The 14,366-nt window shown below is 35.5% G+C and overlaps 2 protein-coding genes and 1 pseudogene across 2 annotated transcripts in view; 1 reads left to right on the top strand and 2 right to left on the bottom strand.

Annotated features, from left to right (window-relative positions):
• Positions 1-3,766, top strand: part of SON (SON DNA binding protein) — a 31,722-nt gene extending 27,956 nt beyond the window's left edge. The window contains exons 11-14 of the mRNA XM_006886748.1: positions 1,043-1,190; positions 2,981-3,052; positions 3,159-3,274; positions 3,707-3,766. Coding sequence (XP_006886810.1) covers positions 1,043-1,190; positions 2,981-3,052; positions 3,159-3,274; positions 3,707-3,766 — 396 coding nt within the window. The remainder of the gene's footprint in view (positions 1-1,042; positions 1,191-2,980; positions 3,053-3,158; positions 3,275-3,706) is intronic.
• Positions 3,767-5,428: 1,662 nt separating this feature from the next.
• DONSON (downstream neighbor of SON) overlaps positions 5,429-14,366 on the bottom strand; it is a 17,280-nt gene continuing 8,342 nt past the window's right edge. The window contains exons 3-10 of the mRNA XM_006886747.1: positions 12,658-12,861; positions 9,642-9,820; positions 8,583-8,761; positions 7,842-7,920; positions 7,648-7,752; positions 7,029-7,227; positions 6,207-6,419; positions 5,429-5,633 (exon numbers count right to left, since the gene is read on the bottom strand). Coding sequence (XP_006886809.1) covers positions 5,496-5,633; positions 6,207-6,419; positions 7,029-7,227; positions 7,648-7,752; positions 7,842-7,920; positions 8,583-8,761; positions 9,642-9,820; positions 12,658-12,861 — 1,296 coding nt within the window. The 3' untranslated portion in view covers positions 5,429-5,495. The remainder of the gene's footprint in view (positions 5,634-6,206; positions 6,420-7,028; positions 7,228-7,647; positions 7,753-7,841; positions 7,921-8,582; positions 8,762-9,641; positions 9,821-12,657; positions 12,862-14,366) is intronic.
• LOC102853020 lies at positions 10,511-11,149 on the bottom strand (annotated as a pseudogene).

Genomic DNA, 14,366 nt, shown 5'->3' with positions numbered 1-14,366 from the left:
GAAGCAAAGCATGATTTAGAGAAGAGAGGTGTTTTTTTTGTTTTTGGTTTTTTTTTTGGAAAATGACTAAAGATCCAATAGTAGACTTCAGTATTGTTTGCTATATTTACACAAATGCCTTTTTAAAATAAGGCTTCAAATACTTAAGTGAAAATAACTGATCATGCTAATGTATATAGTTGTGCATCTTAATGACATTAAGTGGTTTGCTGCTTTGATGGAAATAATGGTTCAGTGGGTTGGATACAAGAGAGATGACTGTTCACAGAATAACCTGTGAACTTTCACCCCTCTATATGGAAACTTGTTTCAGGGCCAAATCCTTGTAGCTGTCTTCTTGCCCCGGTCAGTGCCAGCCCTACTATTCACAACACTGCTGCTACCGAGGCCTAGGTATGTAAACATTTAAGGAGTTTTTTAAAAGTCTTTTAACATCAGCTAGGTTTAAAGAATTCAAATTCATTTTGGTATATTTACAAGGTATCTTCTGTGATTGTCTTTCATTTATTGAATAGATACGTTTTTAAAGTTATCGTTTTGCCTCATAGGATTTTTCTATGTAAAATATTTATACTTGCTTTATGGTAGAATGGGGAAACTGGACGACAACAGTATGCTGCTTCAGTGTCCAAACTTTCTAAGTGATTTCTGGGCTTTACTTATTAACTAGGTACACCTGGGACAATTAATATTATTAAATGTTTTAACATTGCCTTCTTTTTATTTTACAAGCTAAGAAGAGATACCAGTGAACCTAAATAGTGGACGGAACAGAAGTGTTCTAATTTTTTTTGGAGGAGGGGCATGAGGGCCACTGTTTTAAAACTGTCATTTACTTGCCTTATTTGACTTTTAATGAAAATACTATTGTTAACATGAAAATATGTAAGTTGTAAAGTATAGAAGCATATAAATTGTTATAACAGATCTAGATATAAGTTGGGTTTGTTTTGTTTTTTTTTTTAAAGAAAGTTACCAATGAGTTAGTAATCCAAGTTCTAACTGTAAAATGGGGACATTTTACCTTTCTTTATTTGGATAGGATCAGTTCTTAAGAGCAGCCCCCGTAACTGGAGGAATGGGCGCCGTTTTGATGAGAAAAATGGGCTGGAGAGAAGGAGAAGGATTAGGAAAAAACAAAGAAGGAAATAAAGAACCTATTCTAGTTGATTTTAAGACGGACCGAAAAGGTAAATTTATGGGTTGCTTTATTAGAAATATTTTCATAATTAAAGTTTTATTTATGCATTGTTTAATTTGTGATACTCTACTAGATAAAATTCTAGTATAGTTTTTAAATAGGCCTTTGTCAGAAAAAAGTCTGACCTATTTTACATATTTAAAAATAGTTACTTAAATTAACTTAGAGACACTAATTTTATGCTTTTAAAAGATAGTAATTGATAGTTATTTGCTAAACATTCTGTAAATTGTAAATATATTTGTGATAATTTATTATCAGATTCTAACTTTTTTAGGGTACTTGAAACTTTTAATGCTTAAATTATCTGGCCACTTTTTAGAGACAACACCTGGGTAGCAGTGGCTGTGTTAAAACAATTAGCCAAAAGCAGCTAATTGGTGACTTTAAGCCCTCCTTTCCTTAGAATAACTATAACCAGAAGTGAGGCAGTTAGTTCTGTAGGGTGACGGTGAATCAGTCTCATTGTCAGTGGTTTTATTTTGGGGTATTGATACATTTTGGGTAATAATTTTCCATACTGACTTTGGGTTTGGCCATGCAGCTTGCTTTATCACTAAGCATGGTTCAGAGACTTGAAAAGTATTTGCAGATTAGAACCTGCCTTTTTGCTGTCACAGACTCTTAATACTTTGTGATCAAAGTTGGGCTAGTTAACATAAAGAACAAAAAGAATGAAAGTGCCTAAAATGACAGCCTTTAAATGACCTGGAGCAATGTATTCATCCACCCATGCAAAAAAACAAGTGGCTCTTAAAAACAAAACTCCTTGGTGTATAAATTATTAGTTTTTAAAAAATGAACATTGTTTTAAAGCTAAAGAGAAAAAGGTAACTTAAGCTTTTTTTTTAAAAAAAGTATTTTTTACTAATTATACATTAATATTTTATTGAATTTGTAAATGTTCTGGCTCTGCAGCATATATTTTTGCACCACAATTAGAATATGATTATGTATGTCCAAATTAGATTTATTGTAATCACTAATAAGCAGTACTTAACAATTATAATGTAGTATAAAGAATGCTTTTCATGAAATTAGAAGGAACATTACTAATTGTGTCACAATGGAGTAGGCTAGGTATTTCCATCATGAAAGGTGACTTACTGGAAGAACAGAACCATAGATGCCTTGCATAATTTCAGGGAACAGCATCCTTGGAATTCTAGAACATGTTTTTTGGTGAAAGCCAAGAGAAGAGTATACTTTCCAAAGCAAACTGGTTTGATTTTAGCAAAGGAATGACAGACAAGGTCATTACTATTACTAAGATCACTAATATGATCTTAGCAAAGGAATTTTAGCACATGAAGGCTGGGAAAGCAGTATTTTAATAATTCTATGGGAAAAATTTTGAGAGGTTATGCTTATCTTTTAGAAACATTTCATACTTTACTAAGTCAAAGCAATAGTTGGGGAAAGTAACCAATTTCATTCATTCAAACTTCCTTACCTTTGTGAGTACATTTAGTATTTCTTTATGAAATTTAGTAGTAATTATTTCAGTAATTCTGTCACTTAAGCTAAAACTGGAGCCTTTGGTAATTAAGGCACTTTATTTGTTATTTATCTTGTATTTATGAAATTATTTTTATACTGTTCATTATCAATGAAAGTATATATACACACACACACACCCCTAGGAAATGAAAAGTTAGGATTTATAAATAAAATTCAGTATGAACTTTTGTTTAAAAGGTATGGGTTGATGATCTTTGTTTTATTGTAAACTATTCCTTGATGCATTCAGTGAACGCCAGGTTGGTTTTTTTTTTAAAGGTCTTGTTGCAGTAGGAGAAAGAGCCCAAAAGAGATCTGGGAACTTCTCTGCTGCAATGAAGGATCTATCAGGTGAGAGTACACTTTTTATACTTCGTTCCCCATTCTTATATTAAATAGTTTGTTACAAAAGATGTTGGAAATAATTTCTAATGGCCCTGTTGTTTTTCTTTTATAGGCAAACATCCTGTGTCTGCCTTGATGGAAATCTGTAATAAGAGAAGGTGGCAACCACCTGAATTTCTCTTGGTCCATGATAGTGGCCCTGATCATCGCAAACATTTTCTTTTTAGGGTAAATATAAATTTCTGCATTAATCGTATATATTTAATGGTAGGGGGTGCGGGGGTAGTGTTAGTCAAATTATAAATTTAATAATTGGGTGGAGATGTATATAGTGTGGGTAGAGTGATGGGGCTTTTTAATATTGAAGGGGCACTTTTAAATGACTTGTAAAGTCTTGGAGGGGAAAAAAAAAATTTTTTTAAATGGGGAACATGGGGTTACTTCTAAGTAGAATTTTTTTCACTTTTTTATTGGGAGACCGGCTCTTAAATTAGCAGTCTCTTCCGAAATTATAATTTGCCTCTTGTGGGTTGAATTAATTATTATATAAATGGGTTTTAGAATTGTGTAGATTATTTTTCTAGCATTTAGTGAAATAATTACAAAGCTAATAAATATTAAAGTTTGATGCTGTTCTTATTGTATGTTTTTCTTGAATAGGTATTGAGAAATGGAAGCCCTTACCAGCCCAATTGTATGTTTTTCTTGAATAGGTATTGATAAATGGAAGCGCTTACCAGCCCAGCTTTGCCAGCCCTAATAAGAAGCATGCTAAAGCCACAGCAGCTACTGTGGTTCTTCAAGCAATGGGCCTTGTACCAAAGGACCTCATGGCTAATGCCACTTGCTTCAGGAGTGCCTCACGTAGATAGATTGAGGTTTTATATTACTCATTTCAGATAATTTTTCTCTGCATCAAAATGTATTTCCCTCAATGTTGTAAATATTTGGCAATTGAAGACATTGTGTAAAAAGCAATCTGTACAAACATCTCCAGGCTTTGATTTTTGTACCATGGAAATTGTATTTAACCATACAGGGTTTTGGTATGTTTATATTGTTTACCTTAGTGATGTATTTGTTTAAGTGGCTAACACCCAAACAATTGACTGTTCGAAGGCATCAGTAATCTTCAGTGTGGAATGTTAAATAACGCTTTTATACTGTATTTTGTACTATGCTGTAACTTCCCCTTCCTTATGGCTAGGCTGCTGTAACACTTGCCTGTAATCAGTGAAGGGCTGTGCACCTTGTACTATTTCACAATGGGTTCTGCTGGACAGATACTGGGCCAGTGTTATTGAAGTAATCAAGCAAGATCTGTTCCACAGGGCTAATGCCACCACTTCCCCTTAAAATTTTACAGAAATTGTAAGAAAGTGGTATGTTGTGTAATGATCAGCACTAAGTCCTGCATTCCTGTTAAAGCCACTTGGGCTGGAAGAAGGGAGTGAAAATGAAGTTTGACTAGAATTCTGCAGAGGCCAAGTACATTTAGTATGGCATCAAGTTGTGATAATAGTTTTACTTTGATGTGCATTTTGAATTTCAGCTACACCTAGGTAGATTTTAAATAATTAAAATGCTGTAACCAACTTATCTAATAAAACTGGCACCCGGCCACTATTTTGTTGACTGAGAAAGTTCAAATTCATGTTAATTTTTAGGGTCTGATAGACTATTTCATGTGTATTACAGTGGTATTCCTATGCTATGTCTCTAAACTTTATTTTCAAAAGCTTAAGGCCCAAATACAAACTTCTCTGGAATAAATGTGGTGGTTTATTTTCTGTATGGTAAAATCAACACGATTCTTCAAATACTATTTCTTTTCCCAATCAATGCCTTTCATTTTTCTAAGTACTTTTATTTAAAAAAAATATATATATAAATTATGTATACACACAAATACCTCGCACATTAAGTACTATGTCAACTTTCAAGCAGGCATACAACTGTTGATTTTTCTACATGGAATACAAAATACCTCTTTGTTTGGATTAACAAGCATTAAAAAAAGTTTATATTTGAGATGTGAAAAGCCTACAATTTTCTGCCTTTATGAAACAAGAACCTACAAAAGAATGTCTTCATGATATTTGTGCCTTGAAGTCACAATACCATGTCAACTGCTCCAATTTCCCATTAGCAAGAAAACACATTAATTCTGCTTTATGGCCAGATGCAAAAATTTAAAGCAAACGGTGAGGTGTGTTTTTTTAGAAAGGTTCAAGTTCCTTATTAGGCTACCTAATAGGAAACAGTAAGAACTTAATCACCCTCAGTGCACATAGTAAAAGTTAACACATAAAGTTTGTTTATAAACATGAGTATTTTGTTATACTCCTTTTGGTTTCCAGAATGAACTGTAAAACCTTTCTTTTAAAGTAACTTGGATTTCCTTGTTAGAAGGCTTTTCCTCAGTTTCCATTTACGCTTACTTTGATGTTCAGGATCTCCAGTGATAAGTGTAGTCATTCATGTCGACATGCCTTAATGATGATTTCCCCAGTAATGGTATTTGACTAAGTTGGTCCAGCGTCTTAGGATGCAACCCGCAGTTGGCAAGTTCCTTACAAGCATTTTCCTATGGAAAGTTACATCCAAGTCATAAAAGCACATTAGTTTCTGAACACTAAGCATTTATTATCTGGATTTATGCTTAAGTAAAGTCTATGTAAGTCTCTCTCCCATAATTAACCTGGGAAATCTAGATGGCAATTCTTATCCCAGAGGCACTGAGTGAGAATTCACACAATAGTTGATATTGAAATCTTTGAATAGTGACAATTTTTACTACTGGTTACATTTACAAGTCAGGCCAGGAAGTAATCGACAATTTCAACGGTTTTAAAAAGCTGTAAGGAAGTGTACAAAAACGCAAACAGGTTAAATAACACATAAGTTGTATTCAACTTGAAACAAATTTTATAAAGGAATCAAGACTGCAAAAAAAGGGAATGCTCTCACATTTGGGAACTTTTTAGTTGCAGGAGTATAAAAACAAAACTATCTTGAAAAAACAACTGAAATACCAACACATCCATCCCTCTAAGTAATTAAGACCAAGTGTATTTTGGTAACTTGAAACAAGATCGTCTCCAGCTTGAAGATGTTTAGTTAAAAGGGGAAAAAAGTGTGTTTAAAGCAGTCTACATACCTTATCCACTACTGTATCCACTGAAGGGCAGATATTAAATACAGCAGTTGGTTCATGTGCATACAGTACTGCGGAAAAAGACCCACTCTGTGAAGTCCTTAGCAGCGTGGTCACAGAAAGTAGCGAATGAGGCATGACAGGACCTGTTATCTCCAAACTAAATTGATCTTTGTATCCAGAAAAAGCTTGTGTCTTCACATTTGTGCTTCGTGCCTTCATAAAATTTTAAACAAAAACTGCTATCAAGACATGGGATTTTTGTTTGGCTAGCTAAAACTGTTTTTGATAAAGTCTTACTAGTATTTCCAAAGATTTAATAAAGCAATGTTAAGTAAAATTTCTTCCTAAGTTCTCAAGATCGCCAGTATCCTCTTCAAATAACAAGAATATTGCTTTTCATATATTTTACGTGTAAATTTTTCCATAAACTAGTTGTTACTGTCACTTACCCTGAAGTAAGGTTCTGAAATCTATATAACAATTATGACTACGTTCTTTTATCAGAATAGAAAAAACTAGATAAAGCAGCTCTGTAAGTGGCAAAAAAATACTTTCGTTGGTAATTCAACTTAACACGTTGCCGCACACTTTTAAATTGATGACCGTGCTTAGAAACACATTTTGCTATTTGCGGCAATGTATTAATTAAAAAAAATTCTGTAAACTCTGAAAAGTTTTGTATCAAATATTTACTAGAATGCAAAACTGAAAACATGCACCATAATGCTAAGAATATTTAAAACATATTTTCCTTAAAAAAAATAGTTCTTTTAAAAGCTACTGTACAGGCAACAGTATTAGAATTTCTACTCATTTTATTACCTTAAGCATTTGCATTGTGGCACCTCTGAAAGCTACAGGGGATAACAGAGTTGGTGGTAGTCCTGCTTGTGGACCTGAGGTAGCAACTAAACTCTTCGAGTTGATTAAAAAATTAAGCAATGTAAAGGTGTTCATTCCTTTAACCAACACAATAGATTCAGGCCTGTGATCCATTTGTACTTCATGCTTATCTTTACGCCTGAAGATGACAATCAAGGAAACCGCAAATACAAATCATAACCTGTGGGAAAAGCCATTCTCTTGATTTAGAATCACCTGGGTATGCTTTTCTCCACTAAAATAAGGGTGCTAAAAAAAAGTGCTCCTATCAACCATATCTAATACTCAATAAGCCACAGTGTTAGATCAAAATTTCTCTTTAGTCATCTGAGTTTGCTGGAAACCGATACCTAACAAAGTCAAATGCCATCTTTATTCAAACTTGTTCTGGTCCTTAACAAACATAATAAAAATGTAATCTTATCTTTTTATTAAGTCAGTTTATTGGTACTTAGGGTTTGTTATTTAGTGTCAGGATGGTGAATTTTAATATAATCTTAAGATGATAGTCCTAGAAAACTGCCAAATTGCTCATAAATAACAGCAAGTGAAAGGATACAACTTGATGGAGAGTATATCTGGTTTTTTAATTTTATCTTGAACACCCATCTCTTTCAGCCAGGAAAAACTTTCCTCTTCATCTTCATCACTGACTGCATGTTCCCTAGGAAACTGCTATAGTTAGTGCATCCATTTCACAAAGTTGTTACCTCTTAAAAGTAGTTTACAAATCACTGTTAGTAATTTACATACTCCCCATGTCCCAAGCTTGTTCCAGATGCTTGTTTCTTAAGAATACTTCCTTTTATTAAAGGCATAGAATATTCAATACCTACATTAGAGGAGAAAAAAAGTACCTAAGTTTCTTTTAATAAAATATATTTAACAGATGAAATGCAAGTTTTTACAATCAATCTAAGCAACAGCTTTCAAGTTTTCTTGATACATGTTCACAAAACAAACTCTGGGTAACAAATGGCTCAGAAACCAAGGTATATATTCATCAGGTAAATTATATTCTTTAAAAAACCCCTCAAACTCACTGTGGTCAAGCCACAATTGACGACTCATGGCTAATTCTCCAGTGGGTTTTCTGAGACTAACTCGCATGGAAAGAGACTTGCCCATCTTTCTCCCAAGGAGCTACTGGTGGAACTTAACCACCAGGAAGACATTGGCCTTGGGTTGAAAGAGCAACCCTCAGCTGAACCAGGATTCTGTAATTATACTACAGCTGTTCCTTGGGAGAAAGATGAGTTAGTTTCTATTATAAATGTGACTTTCCATTGCCATACTCGAGAACAGAGCAAAGAATACTACTTACAGTTATGGAAATGAGACAACCAAATAACGAAACAAAATCAGATAATAAAATATTGGTGCACAAGTATGAAAGACTGCTAAGGAAAAACGTGCTTACTGCAGAAAATGTTGTGCTGCCACTTTAAAGCTGTATTTTATCATTATTTTTAAACTTTAAGGCTTTACTTGTACCTTCATTTTTCATAGCTTCTCGTAAACCTCTAGTTGTGGGAGATATGAAAGCTGTAATGACATCACTTCCTGCAAATCCTGCTGCCCGAAACAGGACAGTAAACTGATAGGTACAAATGTAGAAATAGGGGCAAAGTTTTGTTTTCAGCAGATTATATAGAGAAGTAAAGCTGACAGACCTATAAAGCAAAATAAAACAAAATGCACACAAAACTTGCTATTACACATTATTAAACATTTGACTCAACATTTAAAATATATTAGTTAAATTACATATTACCTGATAAGCACTAGTGGCATTGCACTTAAACCTGACAAGCTGCTAACTCATCATTTGAGTTTGAAACTACCAACTATTCTACAGTAACGAGATGGGGTATCTATTTGTAAAGATTTATAGCTTCAGAAACCCAAAACACAGCACAAATATTACATATATTCCTTGGAATTACTGGGGAGGTTATATTTAGCTTAGTTTTTAAAGGACTGATGATACTGGACATAGGAACTAAAGAGTAATTCCAAACAGTGTTTATTCCTTGAAGAGTTTTCTAAAAAACAAAACACCCAATAAAAGCAAAACAAAAAAATCATACAAAACCACATTTAACCTTTTAGACTCTTTGAGAGACTTTTGGTGATAAGAAATGAAGCAGTTACTTGTAAGAATTAATACTGAAAAAATTATGTTTGTATATCTAAAACATATCATTTGACAACTATAAAAAGATTAAATTTAGAAAAATGTAAGCTTAAATGCTGGAAAATAGCATTTTCAGATACATTAGTGTATAAGAACAGAAAAATATTAATTTAATGTGATAATTACAATAGAGATCAATACTAAAAAAAGCCTTCCTAGCCTCAATTTCTATCCCAAAAGTTTGAACTTTCTCAAATTAAATGATAAAAAGAAACGTAACAACCAAGAAAACTTGCTGGAATACTTTTGGTCTGTCACACACAAGTGTGTCCTACGTCAAAATCAGCTAGACAGTAAGAGGTTTTTATTGCTAAAATGAAAATTCACCACTGAATAACTGCTTTTATTAATCTCACCAATCACTCATTAAAACATGTTGCAGGGTTTCATCATTTGACCAGGGGTTTATTTTTCCAGCCATTTTTCTGTCCGCTCCAATACGTGGGAACAGTGGCAGCCAAGGCAAGGCAGGATGCAGCCAATAGATGAGGCTCTGTTGGAAGGCACAGCGGAGCTCAGTAGAGAACCTGGGATCCTGAAATTCGGAGGTGACATTGAGTATTTTTTTTTAGTTATTAAAAGAAAACACTAATCACACCAAACTTAGTCTAAGAATCCCTACTGCATCATACAGAATAATTTTTGAATCAATACAACTTCTTTTACAGAGGTTAAAGTGTAGTTTAAGACAAACTTTTTAGTTGCCCTAGAAATACTTAAACATAAATGGCAACAATTTCCCAACATTCTCCAAAACAGTGACTATATTTCAGAATGAAGAGCAGGCATGAGTATGAACATACACTGTTGTTTTGTGCCCTATTATATGGAACCTCTTTTTTTGTGTGTGTGTGCAAAATGTGGCCTTTACTCCTGAGAAAGACCAGGAAGAGTGACAGGACATGACCAAACTTTTAGAGGGCGGTGGTGAACCAGCCACTTCTAAGACCCTAAAACCTGATCCAGTAATAGAGTAAGTAATTTAGGCTTGCCCTGGAAGCCTAGGGGGTTGGGGGTTAGCTCCCCTCGCCATCTCCTTCAATTCCTACCCCCTCATCTCCTTTCACTCCCTTCCCTTCTCCGGCTGCTCCTCCCCTCTCTAGTGTATCTCTTTTCCTTCTTTTTATTCTCTTTCCTTTTTCCTTCTCCCTCTACGTTTACTCCTCTCAGCCCTGCCTTCCTAAGGTGCAGCCTCAGGGCTCAGGGTGGAGGCAGGCAGTAGCCCTCAGCCCAGTGAGTACTTGTTGCTGTTCTTCTTATCACCAGTTTTCAGGTCAGTATTGGGGGACTTATTGCTGCTTTCCAATCTCCAGCCTGCAGACTAGAGCAAGATGTCCCAGGCCAGGGAGCTGAAGGTCTCATCCACATTCATACTGGACTTGGCACTTGTCTCGAAAAATCTGATTCCATGCTCCTGAGCCAACTTGTTGGCCTGCTCCCTATGCACCTTACTCTTGGCCTCCATGTCACACTTGTTTCCCAACAGGAGGCACCTCGTTCCACTCCAGCCGAGGTGTTCTCTTTGATGCTCTTCATCCAGTTCTGAATATTCTCAAAGGATTTCTCATCTGTGATGTCGTATACTAGAATAACGCCCATGGCTCCACAGTAATAGGCAGTCATTATTGTCTTGAATTGCTCTTGACCAGCTGTGTCCCAGACTTGCAGCTTGATCTTCTTCCCCTCTATGTCAATAGTATGGATCTTGAAGTTAATGCCATTGGTGGAGATGTAAGTGTTGTTGAAATTGTCCTCTGCAAAGTGAATGATCAGACATGTCTTACCCATCCGAGTCCCCGATGAGCAGCAGCTTGAAGAGGTGATCGTAAGCTTTGGCCATGGTGGACATTGGGGGGGGGGGAAGGGAAGGGCTATATTCAACCTCTTATACAACAGTATTTCACAAATACACAGTAAAAACTAAGAATGTGAATCACATACTAATGCCTCCTTTACATAATCTCTATTAATTAGCCTAGTGTGAGGGCTGACATACTCATGATAAATATCCTTCTAGAGGTGTTCCAAGGAGCTTTGGTGGCTTAGTGGTAAGGAGCTGTGCTGCTAACCCAAAGGCAAGCAGTTTAAATCGACTATCTGATTACCAGTAGGAAGACAAGCAATCTCATCCTGTGTAATCTACAGCTTCTGAAAACCTGCTGGAAGGTCAATTATGAGTCAGTTCCAATTTGATGACACAAACAGGTGGTAGCAGTGGGTGACATGTTACAGAGCTACTAAAAAGCTCAACAGTGTGATCCAGCTGCAATGTGAGAGAAAGATGAGCAATCTCCTTTGGTGTAATTTATAGCCTCAGAAACCCAGTGGGAGGTCAGCTAGTAGTTAGTTCTGATGGTAAAATGAGAGAGAAGATGGGAGGATGGATGAAGCTAGAGAAGGTCTGGGAGAGAAAGGGACAAGAGGGAAAGAGGAGAAGGGGACTGAGAGAAAAATTGAGGTAGAAAGTATTTAAGAATCTTTTTCAAAAGGCTTTTGGATACAAGGGTGATCTGGTTGTGACATCTGTCACCCCAACAATCCACGTCCAACACCCCACTGATTGCCAGGGTGCTACTGAACGCTGCTGTGAACATAGATGTATAAATCTGTTTGTGTCTCAGTTCTATTTTTTTCAGAGTACATTTCTAACAGTGGAATCATATCCACAAACAGCTAGATCATATAAAATTTCTATGTTCAGCATTTTTTTTAGCTTTGTACACTCATGTTTATAGCAGCATTATTCACAATGGCAATAAAATGGAAACAGCCCAAATGTCCATAAGCAACAAAAAGGAATGATAAATTCCTCCCTCACAGCTCCATGTGCATTCCACACTGCTTGAAGAGGTTTGACATTTTCTGATAAGAGAACTCTTCTATTAAGGCCAAGGGTGTATGAGTAGCTGTGCTCCCCTACTACAACCTACAAACAAGGTCTCAAAATACTTTAGAAAAGAAGGGTTTGGCTCAAACCATTTACTAATTCTCAGTACATGTTTCTAAAAGAGCCGTGATTGAATTTTAACCAAAGAATCTTAAAACCAAAAAGCTAAAAATCTGATTTGGAAAAAAAGAAAATTTTAAATGCTAGAAGAATAATGGAATGGAAAATCATTAACTTAATAATCGGTTTTATTGTTAGGGCCTTCAAGTCCAGTATGATTCATAGCAACCCTATGAACAAAAGATCTGAATACTGGCTTATCCTGGGCCATCCTCACACTGCTTGACATACTTGAACCCACTGCAGCCGAAAACCCTATGAACAGAAAAGGAAACTGATGATAAGAGTACAAAAATATTTTACAGTGAACCACATACTTATACATTGCTTCTTTAAGAAAATACAACAATTTATTTCAGAATTACCTGTACAGTTTGAGGTAAGGTAACTTCTGTTGCTCTACAGTGCCAGACGAGACCTTGAGCCTCCTCATGTGCTTTCAAATGTTCTGCCCAAGTAAAAGGTTGAGAGGAGGTGAAAAGGAGTCGAGTTTTAATACTCCAATCCACTGGTAACTCAGTACATTCTGAGGACAGAGTATCAGTTTCAGGGAAAGACACAGGTGAAGTCTTTCAGAAAAAAGAAAAAGAATATACAAAAAATTAGCACAACCTTAAGAAACATTTAAATATAATATTAAATATAACAGTTCAATAAACATCATGTCATAGAATTCTTTTACAGAATGACAAGTTCTAATAGCAAAGAGTTAATTTTTTTAATGTCTAGAGGTGTGTAGTACAGTCATCATAAAAAAACTCCACACAACAACAGTACAAAAGGCAAAGTGAAATAAAGAAAAAAACCCAACAGGTCTTATTATGAGTGATAGAATAGTAGGTGAATTTTGTTATTTTTGTGTTGTGCTTTTTTGTATTTTCCAAATGTTCTGCATTGAGCATGTAATACTTCTGTAATTAGGTGGAAAGCTAAAGTGGAAATGTTGCAAATGTAAGCAGATAATGAGAAAACTGTCAAATAAGACAACCCTCCTCTCTGCACTTAAACAAGGACTACATTAGCTTGACCTCCAGCAGCCCTTGTACAATTACTTCTTTTTTTTTCAGTTATCAAACTGGCTATAATAATCTTTTAGCCCAAAATGATAGATTAAAGTCTCGAGTAAGCAAAGAGCCCTAGCTGAGTCTTCATGCAGGAAGAAATATTTAGTTCTTTTAATAATCCAGGAAACTTCTTTGCTTAATAGATTGCCATCGTGTGGCTATTACAAATGGTGAGAAGATAATGGATTATAATATAATTGCTAGAACTTTGTTGGCAAACGATAGCTAATTATGGCTGATCCAAAAGAGAAACCAGGTGGGGAAATTAACAAGCAATTTCAAAAGCATATTTTAACAGTATAATTAAGACAAAAGGTGGTTCACCAATATAAGTCCCTTTTAAAAGATTATCTGAGAAAGTGATGGAGCGCCTTTAAAGACTATGCTTCTATTTGAGACTCTAGTGTTAAGAGACACAAGTACCAAAAGTTGAAGTGTGAACTGCTTATTGTCTTTACTGAAACAGGCACCATTTGTAAGTATTAAAATCAAGAATTACCCTGCTAAAAGTGAAGGTTTAAGTGTTTGAGGAACACCTCTCTATACCATGACTCCACAAATGAAGACTTCTTCAGTAGAAAACAAAACAAAGCACAGAAAAAGAGTCATCAGAACAGAGCAAGGAAACAGTGCATGGTTCAGAATTGGGAAGGGTGTATGCCAGGGATGTGTCCTGTCTCTATACCTTTTCAACCTGTATGTAGAACAGATCATCCGGGAGGCTGGGCTCTGAGGATAAATGTGGCATCAGGGTTGGTGGAAGATCTATAAACAATCTGTGTTATTCAGATGACACAACTCTGCTTGCTGAAACTGAAGATGACCTGAAGCACTTGCTACTGAGGGTCAAGGACTGCAGTCTTCAATATGGACTGAGGCTCAATGTCAAGAAGACAAAGATTCTCACCACTGAACCAATTGGCAGCATCAAGATGAATGGTAAAGAGATTGAGATTGTTCACAGCTTTAGTCTGCTTGGCTCCACAGTCAACCCTCTTGGCACCAGCAGT

The sequence above is a fragment of the Elephantulus edwardii genome, unplaced genomic scaffold, assembly GCF_000299155.1.
Source record: "Elephantulus edwardii isolate Elephantulus edwardi_28Jun2011 unplaced genomic scaffold, EleEdw1.0 scaffold00051, whole genome shotgun sequence".
Taxonomy (NCBI): domain Eukaryota; kingdom Metazoa; phylum Chordata; class Mammalia; order Macroscelidea; family Macroscelididae; genus Elephantulus; species Elephantulus edwardii.
This window is presented reverse-complemented; position numbering and strand designations above follow the sequence as displayed.